Here is a 17,929-nt window from a genome sequence, read left to right as displayed (position 1 = left end):
CCTCTGATGACACTTGCATAATCTGTACAGCTCAACGTAAATGAATGAATCAAGTTTTAAGAGCTGACTTGCAAAGGGAGGATCTGACAATGGAAATACATCTAAACTTCAATAGTGAATCTTTCTACCTGGTTCTATTTCCTCTTCAAATGTGAGTTATACTTTTGAAACACCACCCAAAATGGAGTGGGAAAGGGGAATTGAACTACTCCTTAGTATTAGTGAAATAAATGGAGTGCTTCTAACCACCTGACATCCAGAATCCATGAGATTGTTAAGGATCAGATCAATATTTCTTAGGTCAACATTAGCTACGAACAACATTATTTTGCTGAAGGCATGAAAGGTTTGGAAAAATGGAGCAAAATGTATTGAGTTAAAAAAGAGACTATGTTGCAAAGAAATGTCATTTCTCCTATAAGCTAAATGAGCTACAGCTTAGGGCCTCACAAAAGTATTGTTTTTAGGGTATAATGATACTTGTATGGTGTAACTGAGGACCTCACCAAGTCTAAATCTGGTACTGCTGGTTTGAATACTGTGATAATAAGCATGGTCAATTACCAAACACAGCCTTTTTCTGTAAATCTCTGGACCTACTCTCTGTTTAGAGTGCTCTTTTAATGAAAATATATATGAAACAGCAGCTAAGAACATCTTAGAAAATTGGTGGGACTATTTTCACCAATTAGTGTAAATGCAGGTCCTAAAGAAAACAAGTCAGCACTTTATCAGTTGAATTAACACACACCAAGATACATACAGAAATGCTTCACAAGTGCAAAAGGCACTCAACCAAACACATCTACAATGTGTATACACCTCAGCAACCATCATGTTATATTTATTACTTACAACACTGGTGTCGACAATGACAGCGAAATTAAGGGATCCTTTTACTAAGGCATGCTAAATGGAGGAGTGTGTGGTGTGGTGGTTGAAGCTACAGCCTCAGCACCCTGGGGTTGTGGGTTCAAACCCTGCACTGCTCCTTATGACCCTGGGCAAGTCACTTAATCCTCCATAGCCCCCAGATAGATTGTGAGCCCACCGGGACAGATAGGGAAAATGCTTGAGTACCTGATTATAAAATTGCTTAGAAAACCTTGATAGGCCGTATATAAAATCCTAATAAACTTAAACTAAAGCATCCATTATATTCTATGGGTGCATTAGTATTCAGCACGCGCTAAATTGGCTAGCGCGCCTTAGTAAAAGGGGGTAAATGATCTAATTGGTCTGTATGCTGCTCAGCATCAAAATATAGGCAGTTAAGACCTCATCATATCATTGAACCTTCCCAATGGTGCTTGTAAATGTTGGATATTCACTCGTAAAAGAGCATGAGAAATCCACTCGTTTGCTTGCCAGTGATACATAAGGCTCTAGAGGAGGGAAAATTCAATTTTTAATCCTTTTTTCCAAAGTAGAGAAGTGTAATACATCAGTGAATGCAGAAAACTGGGAACACATTGAGTGAACTCCCTATGCAAATGCTCCTTCCTATCTAGGAATAAGTAGTGTGGTAACCATGTTAGTTCACTTTAAAGGTTAAGAAAAAAGGGGATACATTTTCATTGAACTAACACTACATTTTGACCAGCATTCGGAAGCCAAAACTTCCTTCCTCAGGTCAATAGACTTGAGAAAGAAACACATTGTTAGTCCATTAAAAATGTATCATAATTTTTTTAATTTTTTTTAAAGATAATCTGTTTAGGAATGAAGTGCGTGGGGTAGAGGAAAAAGAGGTTGTGAAGACTTGCAATAATGTGTTCCCTGGATTTTTGTGCTGCTTATCCCTAACTGCCACTCTCACTAGAGAAACAAAGAATAAAAGGAACCAAAAGAAAGAAAACCAGAGGTGAGGGGATGCAGGAGAGGAACCTGAAGGCTGTAGGATGAAATAAAGTAGCTGAAGGGAAAAGGAAGTGCAGAATTAAAGAAGCAGGAGAGACCCAGCCAGGGACAGGATCTTGGCAAAGTTGGAAAATTGAGAGGAAGGAGGGAGGAAATAAGGAAGAGAGAAAGATGGCCAGAGAATAGAGAATTAACACAAACGTGTACTAGTGGATTTTTATAAGGGGGATCGTTTAAACATAATACAGCATTATTTGGTAGGCTACAGTATTTATCTTCCAACACATAATGTACTAAACATTATGAAAAGAAAATCTGATCACTGGAATTTTTCTCCTGTCTGGTAAGTCTGCACTATATTATTTAAGTCTAGATCACTTTTAACCATTCCTCTTAGAAAAAGTGTTCATCCTTATTTGCTGGAATAAAATAGACCATCCACCCAGGTAAATTGCTTTAGGAAACAGCCCTCATGTAGGTCTGTATATATCTGTACATGTTTTATACAGTATAACAAAATAAAGCTTTAAAAAAAGTATTATGTTCTATAGATTTTGCAAAGGATCCTTCTGGAAGGGATAGTGCTTGAGTGATCATGATTATTAATTATTTAAAATCTCAGTGAACCTGGGTGTCAAAGTTAATTGAGGGGGAATAAAAGGATGAAAGCTTGCCTAGAGAACTAATACCTAAAGTTGCATTGGCCTTGAGACTGGGAGAAGAAGCTGGAGGAACAGTTGGAGGGAAGGGAATATGAAAGGGGATGAGGTTAAGGAAAGGGGAGACAGGACGAGAAGAAACAGTACATGAGAAAATGAAGAAGTAGAAAATTGAAAATATGAAGGAAAAAAGTCTAGAAAGAGATAAGAGTGATGGATTGGAGATACAGGTTTGTTGTGGATTAGAAATTGGTTATTGGACAGAAAACAAAGGGTAGGGTACAAATATGTTAAATAGAACCGGTCCCAAAATTCATAGTGATTACAAGAAATGAGGAGGATAAATAGTGGAGTGCTGCAGCAATTTGTTCTGGGACCGGTTCTATTTAACATATTTGTAAATGATCCAGAAACTGGAACCACAAGTGAGGTAATTAAAACTGTTCAAAGTTGTTAAAATGCATGCAGACTATGAAAAGTGCAGGCAGACCTTAGGAAATTGGAAGACGGCATCCAAATGGCAGATGCAATTTAATGTGGACAAATGCAAAGTGGTGCATATTGGGAAGAATAATTCATAAGAACATAAACAGTGCCTCTGCTGGGTCAGACCAGAGGTCCATCATGCCCAGGAGTCCGCTCATGCGGCGGCCCATCAGGTCCAGGACCTGTATAGTAATCCTCTATCCATATCCTTCTATCCCCTTTTCCTTCAGGAAATTGTCTAATCCCTTCTAATACCAGATGCTAGTGTCTACTTTAGGGATCAACACCCTAGGTGTCAACATAGACAATACGCTGAAACCTGGTGGCGACCAAAAAAGTAAACAAGATGCTAAAAACTATTAGAAAAGGGGTAGTAAATAAGACTAAGAATATTATAATGTGACCTTACCTTGAGTACTACATTCAGTGCTGGTCACCACATATAGAAAAAGATACAGTGGGCTTAGAAAAGGTTCGAAGAACGATGACCAGAATGATAAAGGGGATGGAGCTCCTCTCATATGAGGAAAGTCTAAAACAGGACTCTTCAGCTTGGAAAAGAGATGGCTGAGGGGAGATATTATTGAAGTCTACAAAATCCTGAGTGGAATAGAATGGGTACAAATGGATCGATTTTTCATCCGTTTGAAAATTATAAAGACTAGGGCACACTATGAAGTTACAGAGAAATACTTTTGAAACCAATAGGAGGAAATACTTTTTCACTCAGAGAATAGTTAAGCGCTGGAATGCATTGCCATAGGATGTGGTATCAATAGTTAATATAGATGGGTTTAAAACAGGTTTGGACAAGTTCCTGGAAGAAAAGCTCATAGTCTGCTATTGAGAAGACATGGGGGAAGCCAATGCTTGCCCTGGGATTGGTAGCATGGAATGTTGCTACTATTAGTTTTTGCCAGGTCCTTATGGCCTGGATTGGCCATTTTAGAAACAGGCTACTGAGCTAGATGGGCTATTGATCTGACCCACTATGACTATTCTTATGTTCTTAAGGGCTGGAAGGATACTCAAAAACAAAAGACATGACAAAAGCAGTAGCATTCTTATGTTATTTCTATGCTCTTCCCCTCCATGCCTTTCAGTGCAGAGACTTTGGCAGAATCCAACCAATGGACTGAGCATAACCTGCTGGGGAGGAGGTAGCTGAGCTTTGCACAGGGCCTTGGAGAGAACCAGCACAAGTGAATATCGGGAGGGGTGGCTGATGTTGAGAGGAGTTGTTAAGAATAAGAAGGAATAGAAATGTAAGAGGAATGGGTTGAAGTGTGAAGGGGCTATTGCAAACTGAGAAAAATCTGACAGTAAATGTAAGCACTTTACAGGATGGTGGGCAGAACTGGTTGGGAAAAGGGGAACATGGATTGAGTGAGCACATGAATAGCAGCAGAGCAGGGCAGCATAAGAGATGTGTGTCTTTCTGAAAAGTCACACAAAAAACAGGAAAATGGAGAACCCTTACATAACAAAACCACAAGAATACAAGAGACCAAAGGACTTCTAGCACACAGGTGTAAAATGTGTAGCACACTTCTTTATTAACAAAGCTCCACTAGATTAAAAAAAAAAAAACCCCACAAAACAATATGGGGCCATATTTTAGTGGCTAACCACTTGCTTCAGAGGTCACAAATACTCTCTCAAATATGTTATGGTGTCTAAAAGTCAATATAGCAAAGTCAAAATCCAGTATGACCATAAAATACGAATGAGAGCTGTGAATGAAGGAAAAATGACAAATGCTGTGAAAGGACCGGTCGCTTTTTCCTTCATTCACAGCTCTCGTTCACATTTCATGGTCTTACTAGATGTTGACTTTATTGACTTTTTAAACACCATAATATATTTAACAGTATTTTTTGACTCCTGAAGTAGGCAATTATCTGCTGAAACATGGTCCCATGTCAGGTCTTTTTATCTGTTGATGCTTTGTTAATAAAGAGGTGTATTCCACATTTTACACCTGTGTGCTGGAAATCCTTTGGTCCACCCCCCTATTCTTGTGCTCTTTTGTCTTTCGTAAAAGTATCAGAATGCCTGCATGTTAATGAGTACACGTGTATGTGACTGAATGCAACAGAGTGCATGTGCGTATATATGTTTCTGTGTCTTTGGTGAGACCACTCCTCTCATAAATAGAGTTTTTCTCTGAAAATTTGAGCTGGCGTGGAGCCATTTTTACTACTGAGGCAATTCATTCAACACATGTGCGTTGCCTAGTCTCTATTAATATTCACAAACTACTACTACTACCTCCATGTCCACAGCTAGGTTCTGCAAGTTTCCCTGCTACTTCTGGACAATTAAAATGTGTATTGTAGGGGCAAAAAGATATGTTTACCTAGGGCCCAATTTAGTGTTAACCCAGCTCTTGCCATTCTTTTTATAGACTGAAAAAACAGATGTCAACCAAGCAACAGAAAAGAACGAGTACCAACAAATCCTTGCTAGATAGGAGCATGGTTATGCTGGACTGTGTTTAGCACCTCTCCACACACCAGAATATTTATCACCTTAAGGTTCTACAATCTCTTATTAAGGACTCCTCAACACTTCTGTAATCAAAAAGACATCTTTTTTTTCTTAAATAAAATATCTTAAAGAGGCGGTTCCTGAGAACCCCTTTCTGCTATAAGGAAACAAGAATTAACCCAGGCCTGCTGGGTATGGGAGAGAAACATGTAAAGATGATGGAGAAAGACAGACTCCCTTTAAAATGATTTTAAGAGTTCTTGCACGCTAGGACAGAGATCTAGTCTTGCCAGGTGTGGCTTTGGCACTGTTGGGATTAATCCAGCCCTCAACAGAATGGCCATGGATTTTCTGGTGGCGCTTGTAGTTGTCCCAGTGGCCGGTGGTGTAGGGACAGTCAGAGCACTGGAAGGGCTTTTCCCCCGTGTGCCTCAGCATGTGACGTTTCAGATTCATGCTCTGGTTACAGCTGTAATTGCAGAGGCTACATTTGAAGGGCTTGTCTCCTGAGTGAATCCGTCCATGACGTTTCAGGTTGGCAAGGTTGCCACAAGCATAATCACACAAGTCACATTTGTAGGGTTTCTCACCCGTGTGCACCCGCTGGTGCCGCTTTAAATTGTCAAAGTGTGCAGAAGCATACTCACAGAGCATACACTTGTAAGGTTTCTCACCACTGTGTGTCTTCATGTGCCGGGCTAGATGGTTTGGGTAATGGGTGACGAAGGAGCAGAGGCTGCATGAGAAGCCCTTATCGCCTTTCCTGGGGCTGCCCCCTGCCTCCACTGTCAGCATAGCCAAGCTGCAACGTGCGCAGATCTGATCTGTCACACTCTGTTCGTGTACAAAGCCATCGTCCAGTACTAGCCCACACATGCGGCAGGTGAAGGGGAAGAGCAGCTCAGGCAAGGTGTCCGCTTCATCCACACAGGTCCGAGGGTCCATCAAACGTGATCCGCCCACTTCAGCACGGAGACGGGCACAAGTGGGTAAGAATGCATCACTACCATTTACCTGCAGGGTCAGGTCAGTCATGATAGCATCTGTCAAAGAAAAATGTAAGGGATTTGAAAAACCCAGCAGGATAATTGAGAAACACAAAGAAAAAAAAAAAAATCCTAATCAAACAAGTCCAAACACTGGAAAAATCAGAAGATGCTCAAGCCCCCCATTCTTTTCCCTAGAACTCCCAACCAAAATGTAATCGCAAGTAGTCACAGCCATTTTATAACAAACCACCAAAATGTCCCAACAGAGATAAAAGCATCAGTTGTGAGGCAGAGTATAGAGTTACTGGTGATGCCCAAACTGTCACCGATCTTCTTATTTGTTGAAACCAACATTTATATACATATTGCTACTTCCAGCTGGGCAGAACTTCAATCATAAGAACATAAGAAGTTGCCTCCGCTGAGGCAGACCAGTGGTCCATCTTGCCCAGCGGTCCGCTCCTGTGGCGGCCCATCAGGCCTAATTGCCTGAACAGTGTCCCTGACTAATTTTGTAACTGCCTCTAATCCTATCCCTATAACCTACCTCTACTCCTATCTGTAGTTTGGGCCATTTGAAAATTTCACTGCTAAATGGTGATTTTTGGACTTCAAATAGCTTTCCTTTAATTACCCCATATCTGAGAAGCAACCAAATTACCAACAAATTACCTCTCACTCACTGGATCCAAATTTCTATAATTTTGGTCCTGATTTGGGCTAGATTAGTGATGCATAGCAGTGCCTAGCCAATTTCCATGCAGAGGCATGATAATTGAAAACTCCATTAAAAGCCCAAATGAACCCCCAATTAAAAACAATCAAAAGATCTGTGCGGAAATCAGCACAGTGCCTACCCACACCCAACAGTTAGGGGCAGAGAATAGGTGTGCTATGTCTATGTTAGAGGCCGATAAATTATGCCAGGAAAACCCTCTTTAATCCTAATATACCGGCGCCTAAGTTGAGTTAGGAACCCACTAGGTGCGATTTTATAAACAATGCCCAGCTCTTGATTGAGAATTGCACTGAATGGGGCCTAGGAGTTAGGTGGTTTCTAGAATCGGAGCCATTATACACACTGCATGAATAAATTAATGAATCTAATCCCCCTCCTCCACATGTAATTTGTGGATGTGCTACACCCAGATGTTGGACTTGTTTTAATATACCGCTATTGACATGCATATTAAGTGGTGTATAGCAAAACTAAAATTCATAGTGATTACAAAATTCCAGATGTACATCATAAATCGAAAACAGCTTGCTGTAAAGAGTAAACAAAGAAGCATCCTTGGATTCCACATAAGGGAGATCAAACAAAGAAGCTACTGTGACAAACATGAAAAAGGAAAAACTGTGCGCTATGGTATTTTCAGATATCAAAATATACCTTTCTAGCATTTTCAAAGGAGACATCCTTATTTTTTCTGCAGCTTGTATCCCTCTGTTGATGCTACTTTCTCTTCCTCCTATTAACCCACAGTTCACGACATGTCCTAATTATGACTAGATGGGTCATGGTCTCACTCCATTGTGGGCCAAAACCCCCATGGTTATTTTGACTGACTGAATGGTCCAGATTAAGACCTGTAAACCATACTTGGCTGTGAGCTCTAATTTGGACAGCCTGATTCTAGCTTTTCAAAGTGAACCAGGAATTACAGAAATATTCAGAACTTATACAGAAATATTCAGAACATCATAGCAAGCTCAAACTACATCCGATTGCAAAAATTGCCTTAACAAAGCCCTTAGTAATTAAATAGAGCCCGCCTGTGTCCAAACAAATAACTGGGTTGAGTCAAATACCCCTGGAGAAAGAATCTAGCTCTTTGCTTCAAGTTAATTTAAAAAAGAAAGATCTAAACATGTAACATGGATCTGTCAAAAGGACCACGGGATAAGGTTATTCAAAGGAACAAATTAAGCAAAGGTCATTACAAAATCTCAATATATTTGAATATCACGTGGGGCACTGTCAAGTCCTACTACTGCTACTAGATCATCTATGCAGCACAATGAACAGACAGACCATGCTCCAAAGTTTATAATCTATTCAAAACAAAGGAAAAATAAGAGATTGGGCAAATGATTTTAACATTCTTCACAGTAAAGTAGAAGCACTTTGGCACCAATACACTGTCTTCTCTTTTTTTTTCCTTCTCTTCCTATATTTTAAGTTCTTGTAAACCGTGCCGAGCTCCACAACATCCGTGGAGATGATGTGGTGTATAAACTTAAGGTTTAGTTTAGTTTATCAGGCCTCCCTTCAAAGTTGGCAGCCACAAGTTAAGAAAACGGCTGAGGAAGGCCACTGAGGCCTAAAATGGCTTTAAAAAGAAATCAGATTCCTCTGGTAAATGAGAAGATTCTGACTTCAACAATTCTTCCATAAATCAGGCCTATCCTGAAGAGGATCTGCTAAGGGGAAGAAAAACTCTTGGAATATTCAAACATTGGTTTAGTAGGTTATTTCATGGTCCTTCTCTTTTACCTTTTAGTTCAGTACTCTGCTTTTTCAGCAAAGTCAGTTAGGCAATTATGTAGCCTTCAGAGTCCCTGTAAGGGTTTTATATGAGAAGTGTTTAGTCTAGACTAATATTTTAAATTACATTTCAGAGCATAAAATTAGATTAGGGCACAGATGGCAGTTGAGGAAAGTCTTTGTTAAGTGTTTTAATTCCTGCCCACCCTACCCAGCTCCCACCCATCCCTGCCCTGATCTACATGGTTTCATTTGAGGCTATAGGGAACATCCACGCAAAATTGTATTCAGTTTGGAGATCGAGTGGGGATGATTTTCAATACTGGACCACTTGACATGAATGACCCACTTGAATATCTCACTGCCACTTAAAACTGAAAATGGCCAAGACTGAGCTACTTATTCTTCCACCGAAACCTACTTCTCCTCTCCCCTCTCTCTCTCTATCTCAGTGGATAACACTCATCCTCCATATCTTATCAGCTCACAATCTCAGGGTCAATCTGACACCTCTCTCTTTTTCTGCTTAAATCCAACAGACTATCAAAATCTGTTGTTTCCTTCTCTATATCACCAAAATCTGATCTTTCTTTTTTGAGCACAGTACCAAAATCCTTATCACCTCTCGTTTAGACTACTGCAATTTGCTTCTCACAGGTCTTCCAATTAATTATCTCCCCTTGAATTCGTTCAAAATTCTGCAGCATAACTTATATTCTGCCAGAGTCACTATGCTCACATCACCCCTTCACTTCATTGGTTCCCTATCCATTTCCACTCGTACAGTTCAAATTTCTCTTATTGATTTACAAGTGCATTCACTCTGCAAACTCTCTTCTCTCTTATCTCTCCCTATACTCTTTCTCAGGAACTCCTCTCATCAGGTAAGTCTCTTCTATCTGTACTCTTCTCCTCTACTGCCAACTCCTGGCTACGCCTTCTCTCTTGCTGCACCTTACGCCTGGAACAGACTGCCCGAGTCCCTATGTCAAGCTTCATCTCTGGTAGTATTCAAATCTAGGCTAAAATCCCACCTTTTAGAGATCACTTTTAGTTCTTAACTCCCACTTGCTTGAAAACCACCCATGCCTGTTTATCATTCCCTCTCTGAAAAACTCCCTAACCCCCTATTTGTCCAGTTCGTTTGCTTGATTAGATTGTAAAGCTCTACTGAGCAGGGACTCTTTCTTCAATATGTAATGTATAGTGCTGTGTACATCAAGTAGCACTGTAGAAATGATTAGTAGTACATCTTATAGTAAACAGTGGTGTTGGACTAAGGGAGCTCATTATATTGTATCATCCCAAAGAAATAGCATGTCAGCAGCAGGAAGAGGTTTCAGGACAGTGTTTGTAAGGGGATTAAGGGTTCTTGGTTTGGTTTTCCTCTTGGCTCAGCGTCTAAACCCTGGCTTTCTAGTCTCATTCCCAGCACAGCTCTGCTACAGGCTAGCTTTTGGGGTGTGACCTTTGTGGTTGTGCAGAGCATCATGAATAAGGGGGTACTGCTATAGTGTTGTGCTACCTCCATATCCTTCCACATCATATGGGCTAGGAAAAGAAGGGATATGGGGGTGATAATGGTGTAGGCAGAGAACAAAGGAGAAAGAAGGGAATATTTGGTAAAAGGAGAGAGCAAGAGGGATGTTGTGCTGGAATCATCACTAATAAAGGAGGGAACATTGTACCAAAGATGTTACCACCAACTGAGGTGCCAAAATTTTCATTTTTGGCGAAGATACTAGAGTCAGTGCTATCTCAGCTCCCCAAACCAACCACTTACACTGTGACAGCTAAAGCTTTAACAGGCAGGCTGGCATGCAATAGATTGACTTTGGATTCACTGGTTTCCTGCTCAGCATGTAATCTTTGCAATTTTCAGTCTGAGGACAGGAAGCACCCATATCCAAATGTGGCTCAGGGGTTGTGATGCAATTGATTGCTGATCTTCCAGGGTTTGGAATGGAGTAGCTCATAGGATCTTTCTAGATGTGAAACTGCTATTATATTTCAGTCTGTGAGTTCTAGATATGACTAGTGTCTGGGGTTCTGGGAAGGGGAGTAGGACTATGACCCTTGCCACTATGTGTGGGGATAAAAATGTGAAACGTGCAATGAATCTGCTTAGGATGTATGAGGGATGGCTGAGCCTAGCCTGCAGGAGAGGAGCATTGACAAGGCAGAGTGAGAGGGAACATAATGGGGTGAAGAATTAGGGTTACCAGAAGTCTAGAAAAACCCAGACATGTTCTCTTTTTAGAGGACTGTTTGGGTGCCCAGACAGATTTTCAAACCTGGTAGTTTGTCCTGATTTCCAGAGTTCCCATAGAGGAATGGGTGGGAAGGATGGAAGGAAAGCTGCTGCACAGGGGGATGAGAGTGGAGAACAGAAGAGAAGAGAGAGGAAGAATTGTTGGGCACGAGATAGAGGAGAGGAAGGGAGCGATGCAGCAGAGGTAGAAAGGGGTGAAAGGGAGAAATCCTGCATATGGTGGAGGGGAGGGAAACATGCATAGAGAAGAGAGAGGGAGAAATGTTGGATATAGGGTGGAGGGCAGGGAGAGATTGTGCACGGGGAGAAAGAAATGTTGCAAATGATAATGGAGGATGGAAGTGAGAGATGCTGTATGAAGGGGAATAGAGAGGTTTGACCCAAAGGCAGGGAGAGTGAGTGTAAACAGTGGGAAAGGAGTAGAAATGTTGGATATGGCAGTGGAAGGGAAGGTACAGAGATGGAAAATGAATGGTGAGCACAGAGAAAGAAGAAAATGTCAAATGGGCATGAGACCCTGGTGAGCAAGTTAACAGAAGACAAACAGAAACCAGAGCTTGAGACCAACATGATTTGACAAATAAAATGACCAGATAACAAAAAGGTAGAAAAATAATTTTATTTTCTATTTTGTGATTACAATGTGTCAGATTTGAAATGTGTATCCTACCAGAGCTGGTGTTACAGCGAGTGTGAGCTAAGACCAAACAGCACTGGCATGGGGTTGGAGATGGCAAAGGGGGGTGAGGTGGGTGGTTAGAGAGGGCAAAGGGGGGAGAGTTGGGTGAAGAAGCTACAAAATAAACCCACCAAGCCATTTGCAAAAAAACAACCAAAAAAACCCCCCAAAACCAACCACCCGATTAGGTGGGAAAAGTGAATCTAATTGCAAAATCAGTTCAATAGACCGAATCGAATCGAAAAAGTTTTCCCTAAATCAGGCAGCACTAGAATCCAATGCCTAGTTTTATAGTACAACAGCACCAGAAGAACCTTGGATTCCTTCAATATGGCTTTTGTTATTAATCTTAAAATCAATCAGTTCTTGGAAGAATTGGGATTATCAAAAAATCCTGTTTTATTCTGCATGAAAATGTTATGCTTTGCTGGGACAGAGAAAAGTAGTTTCTCTGACTGAGAATATTAATATCATCAACCTTTGTATTCCAGTAACACATGCCTTTGAGTTTTACTGCAAAACCTTATTTCAGAGAAACAGGAGAGACACCAAAGCCAAGAAAACATCAGCAACAGAAATGCAGCGACCATTTAACTAGTCAGCACAAAAAATTTATTAAATAGTAACCATAAAAAGTTTTGTATGGTTACTATTTAATACACATCAATGTTTACCCAATGATAGACTGGTTTGGGATTTTTTTAAGTGCTGTCACTGGCTACATCAGACCTAGATATTCAACGCCAAGTCATGTCTGGGCACTGATATTAAATATCTGGGCATGTGATAGCCACTTTCATGCGAGCCCCTGACAGTAGTACTGTAGGAACATTGCTAGAAGTTGTGGCCACTGCTGCTGTTGTGTTTGTCTTTTTTTTTTTTTCCTTTTCGCATTTTTTTCTGCGCATGTACCCATTGCTATCACCAGCGAACGGCACAAGCAAATTTAGCAAATCTTCGCTGCTGACCACTGACCTCATTTGCATGCACGATTTTTTGAGAATGTCTTGTTTTTTTAAAATTTGCTATCAAAACGGCTGCGTTAGCAGACCATTGCTAACGCAGTTTTTTTGAGAATCCTGGCCTTAGTCTGGTTATACCAGTATTTTGCTAGTATTGCTGGTGTCTGAATAAAGCCCAGAACATTGTTTCTACTTGAATTTTCAACAGCGGTATCCATGCATGGCACAATGCTAGAAATCTAGGTATAAAACAACCCATGGTGGCTGGCATTTAAAAACATGCCGACTCCGTAGACTGAGTATTTTACTCAAAAATTTCCAACAGTGAAACATGGGAAGACAAGAAATTCCTCCTCTTTTCACAGGTTTTGAAATAATAATTACTCAGTAGTTTTGTGTGCCAAAGATTTCTCTTTCATCTTCTACTCTGTAGGAGGGCATTTTTCTTTGCCAGGTTCTCTCCATCTGGAAGCTGTTCCACACCACTAAATTGTCTCTGCTACTCCCTTCCAAATCTTTTCTTACCTGTTCTAGGTCCTTTCTTAAATGATGTATTGGATTTGCACCACTGATTTATACAATAGGGCAGGGGTGTCAAAGTCCCTCCTGGAGGGCCACAATCCAGTCGGGTTTTCAGGATTTCCCCAATGAAAATGTATGAGATTTATTAGCGCAGTGGTTCCCAACCCTTTCCTGGAGGACCCCAAGGCCAGTCGGGTTTTCAGGATAACCCTAATGAATATGCATGGAGCAGATTTGCATGCCTAGAACCTCCATTATATGCAGATCTCTCTCATGCCTATTCATTAGGGCTATCCTGAAAACCCACCTGGCCTGGTGTTCCTTCAGTACAGGGTTAGGAACCACTGTATTAGCATACAATGAAAGCAGTACATGCAAATAGATCTCATGCATATTCATTGGGGAAATCCTGAAAACCAGACTGGATTGCGGCCCTCCAGGAGGGACTTTGACACCCCTGCAATAGGGAAACATTTTCTCTCTTGATTGTAAATCATTTTTAGGAATTACTAAGACTATTTGCTTTTATGGTCACTTCTGCACTCTAGACCAGGGGTAGGCAATTCTAGTCCTTGATAGCCAGAGCCAGGTCAGGTTTTCAAGATATCCACAATAAATATGCATAAGATAGATTTGCATCTCAATGACGCAGTGCATGCAAATTTACCTCATACATATTCATTGTGGATATCCTGAAAACCTGACCTGGCTCCGGCTCTCGAGGACCGGAATTGCTTACCCCCTGCTCTAGACCAATGGTGCTGACTTCCTTTATAAATACACCCATCCAGTCACATGTAACACCAGTTTAGATCTACTTCAAGTTTCCACAGGTGTAGTTTTGAGGGTTTTTTTTAGGAGGGGCATAAAGACCACATCCTCCTCCTCTCATGTGTGGGTAAGCTAGTGCAACCTTCCTACAAATTATTCCCATGTAAACTTCTGCCTCCCACACTAAGGGTCTCCTGATCCTCCTGATCATAAGCTGCTGCTCTATACTGCTCAGGTTTCTTTTCACATAAACTGCCACTTGTTGGAAAGTGGCATCCTAGTTTTAAACTCTACCATTTTATACTTACAAAATAACAGAGAGAGTGTGTGTGTGTGCATATATATATACAAAAAATTATTAATTTCATCCAGCCTGTGTTAATTTATAGTAAGTATAACCAAATGAGTTTTTACATTAACGGACCAACAAGAATTTGCAGGCATGCCTGAACTGATTTTTAACTGGCAAGATTTATACAGTTAAAATTCAATTTTAAACACACAAATCATTTGAATATTAACACCTTTGCCTTACTTTTTACAACAGCACTGCTTCTTAATTTCCCTCATATTGTTATGAATCCTAACCAAGAATCCTAAAATAGATACACATGCTGAAAAAGAAAACACTTTACTAGACTTTAACCAAATAAACATTTATTTTTTTTTTAAGTACCTGTCTATCCCAGGCTGATCCGATATTCTATACACATTTTATATATACATAAATTTGGTATGCACATTTAACACATTAATAATGTGATTAATGCATTAAATGAGCAACATGTGTTAAACATTTTAATGCTAGTTAACACAGTTACCTCCTTAGTGCTGCCCGCCATCTGCCTCCAGCTGCTGCTACTGTGGCCTACCATCTGCAGTGCCAGTCTCTCGCAGTCTCTTCAGTCCCCGCTACATCATAACAAGAAGTTACATCAGCTGTTTCAGTGTAGCATGGACTGAAGAGGCCGTGAGAGACTGGAGCCAGCTAGCCTACCAGCCGTTCTCTGCTTTAATCGCTAACACTACCAGTGGGCTATGAAAAGTTAGAGGGAGAGAGGGCCTTGTTGCAAGGAGTTGAACAGCATTGCAGGCTCTATCTTGAATATCTCAAGGTGACATTGAATATTTGGAGTGTTTGGTATTCCATTGGTAAATGGCTACACCAAAGCAGTATATACTAATGCTCAAAGTATGGGAAACAAGATTCTGGATCTAAAAGCTGTGATGGAAGAAGATGAGTTGGATATAGTGGCGATCACGGAGAACCATGACTGGGATATAGTTATACCGAGCTATAATCTGTTCAGGAAAGACAGGGTAGGAAGAAAAGGAGGGGGGGGGGAGTAGCTAAACTAAACTAAACCTTAAGTTTGTATACCACATCATCTCCAGAATCATAGAGCTCGGCACGGTTTACAGGAATTGGTATAGAGAAGGAACTCCAATGAGGTTTACAGGACAGCATAGTGAAAGTTTAGAGGGACTTAGTATAACAAAGAGGAGGAAGTATTACATTTTTGAGAATAGCCAAGTTTTCAGATGTTTTTGGAAAAGTTGGAGGGCGCCCAGATTCCGAAGTAGGGTAGAAAGGTTATATGTTAAAGATCATATTAATGCCACACAGTTGCAGGATCTGCAGGACAAGAAAGAGGCACTGTGAATCAATTTGGAAAAAGGAAATGGTGAATATATTTACATTGGTGTGATATACAGGCCTCCTTTACAGACAGAAGTGGACAGATTTAATAGTAGACATTCAGAATATATCTAAAAAAAGGGAAGTTTTACTACTGGAATATGTGATTTTAGCATGCCAGATGTTGAATGGGGTATCCCTTTTGCGGGGTCTTCTAGAAGTAGGGAGATTTTGGATTCTCTACAAGGAGAACTGTTCCAGCGGTTGGTAATAGAACCCACACGGGAAGGGGTCATACTGAACTTAGTGCTTACAAACGGGGAAAGTGTTTCTGATGTTACAGTGGGTGATCATCTGGCATCCAGTGATCACTGCCTGGTACAGTTTAATATTAAGATGAGAATAGAGAGGGCTCACTCAAAAGCAAAGGTTCTAGACCAGCGGTTCCCAAACTGTGAGCCGCAGCTCCCTAGGGAGCCTTGACTGACATACAGGAGAGCCGCAGTGTTTCTTAACACGTGGTACCGAGCCGTTTGTTGGGGGTACGTGGTAGTGCTGCCTGATTCATTTGAATAGATTCACCAATTCACGTTGGTGAATCAATTTGAATGGAATCATTTCCTCCGGGTCAAAGCAGCAACAGTGATGCTGTTCCTGCCCTGACCGCTGGGGCCTTCCCTCTGCCACGTCACTGATGACATCACTGATGGCATGGCAGAGGGAAGCCCTGGTGGGCAGGCTACTGAGCCGCCGGTATCGTCAGCAGTTCCCACATGCTGCCTGCCACTGACTTGGAAGTCTCTTCACAGTAGAGGGGAGACTTCCGGGTTAGCGGCAGGCAGCATATGAAAGTCACTGCCAATACTGTGACCCAAAGAAGCAAGCCTTGGAGTACAGGGAAGGAGAGGAAGGATATCTAATCACACAGGGGGAGGGAAGAGGTAAGAGGAAGAAAATCTGGTGGCACAGGGGGAGAGTGAGAAGAAAGAAAGATGGGGGAGTAGAGGGAGACATGCATGGTGAGGGGAAAAAATGAAATTGCAAAATAATGGAGGAGAGGAAGGGAGAGATGGTGCATGGAGGGGGATAAAGAGATTTGACACAGGGCACAAGAGGGAGAGAGAGGTGTTGGACGAAAGGGAGAGAGGAAGGGGAGAAGGATGGAGATGTTGGATCCAGAAGCAAAATGAAGTGATGGAGAGATGCACAGATTTCTGTCTGGAGTAAACAAAGAGGTAGAAAGGGGTGAGAGGGAGAAATGTTGGAGATGATGGTGGAGATGGAACAGAGGGACACATTGAATGGGATGCAAGGGGGAGGGATGTTGGACATAGAGATGGAGAAAGATGTGGCATTGTGCTGGAGAGGGGTGATAGAAGGAGAAATGGGCATAAGGCTGGTGGGCAATGGTGAAAAATGCTGTACATGATCCGGCCGCTGAGAGAGGGAGAAATGTTAGATGTGGCAGTAGAGGGAGTGGGAGAGATGCACCCTGGATTTCTCTCTCTCTTTTCCCACTCCCTTTGCAGCAAGGGAGGGAATGAGAGAAGGACAGTGAGAGAAAGAGGGAGACATGTTGCTAATGGGGGTAGAAGAGAGAGGAAGGGACAGAGAGAGATGTTGGTAGGGGAAGGGAATAAGATCCAGAGGAGAGGAAGTGTGCAGGAGGCAGAAAGAATGAAATATTGGATGCACAGACAGATGGAAGTGCAACTAGAGATTCATGAAATCACTAGATAACAAAGGTAGGAAAAATGATTTTATTTTCAATTTAGTGATCAAAATATGTCAGTTTTAAGACTCAGGAGTGAGTAATCTAAGGAAATACTTTTTTTACAGAAAAGGTGGTAGATGCATGGAATAGTCTCCCAGAAGAGGTGGTAGAAACAAACTGTGTCTGAATTCAAGAAAGCGTGGGATCTCTTAGAGAGCGGAAGAGTCAATGGTTATTGCGGATGGGCAGACAGGATGGGCCATGTTTCTATCTTTCTAACTATTAGCAAAGTATGTCAAATTTCTGTTTATTTTTCACAATAAAGTTCAGATATTGAAGGTTCATTTAATATACTACTATATTTTTTGCATAAAATGTCTATTTATTAGTGTATCATT

At 41.2% G+C, this 17,929-nt stretch overlaps 1 protein-coding gene across 3 annotated transcripts in view; it reads right to left on the bottom strand.

Annotated features, from left to right (window-relative positions):
* Nucleotides 1–5,729: 5,729 nt before the first annotated feature.
* Nucleotides 5,730–17,929, bottom strand: part of ZNF513 (zinc finger protein 513) — a 75,054-nt gene continuing 62,854 nt past the window's right edge. For all 3 annotated transcript variants that reach the window (XM_033936650.1, XM_033936651.1, XM_033936652.1), the window contains exon 4: nucleotides 5,730–6,538. In XM_033936650.1, the coding sequence (XP_033792541.1) occupies nucleotides 5,763–6,538 (776 nt within the window). In that variant the 3' untranslated portion in view covers nucleotides 5,730–5,762. The remainder of the gene's footprint in view (nucleotides 6,539–17,929) is intronic.

The sequence above is a fragment of the Geotrypetes seraphini genome, chromosome 3, assembly GCF_902459505.1.
Source record: "Geotrypetes seraphini chromosome 3, aGeoSer1.1, whole genome shotgun sequence".
In the NCBI taxonomy this organism is placed as follows: domain Eukaryota; kingdom Metazoa; phylum Chordata; class Amphibia; order Gymnophiona; family Dermophiidae; genus Geotrypetes; species Geotrypetes seraphini.
The sequence above is the reverse complement of the archived record's forward strand: the minus strand, read 5'-3'. Positions and strand labels throughout refer to the sequence as shown.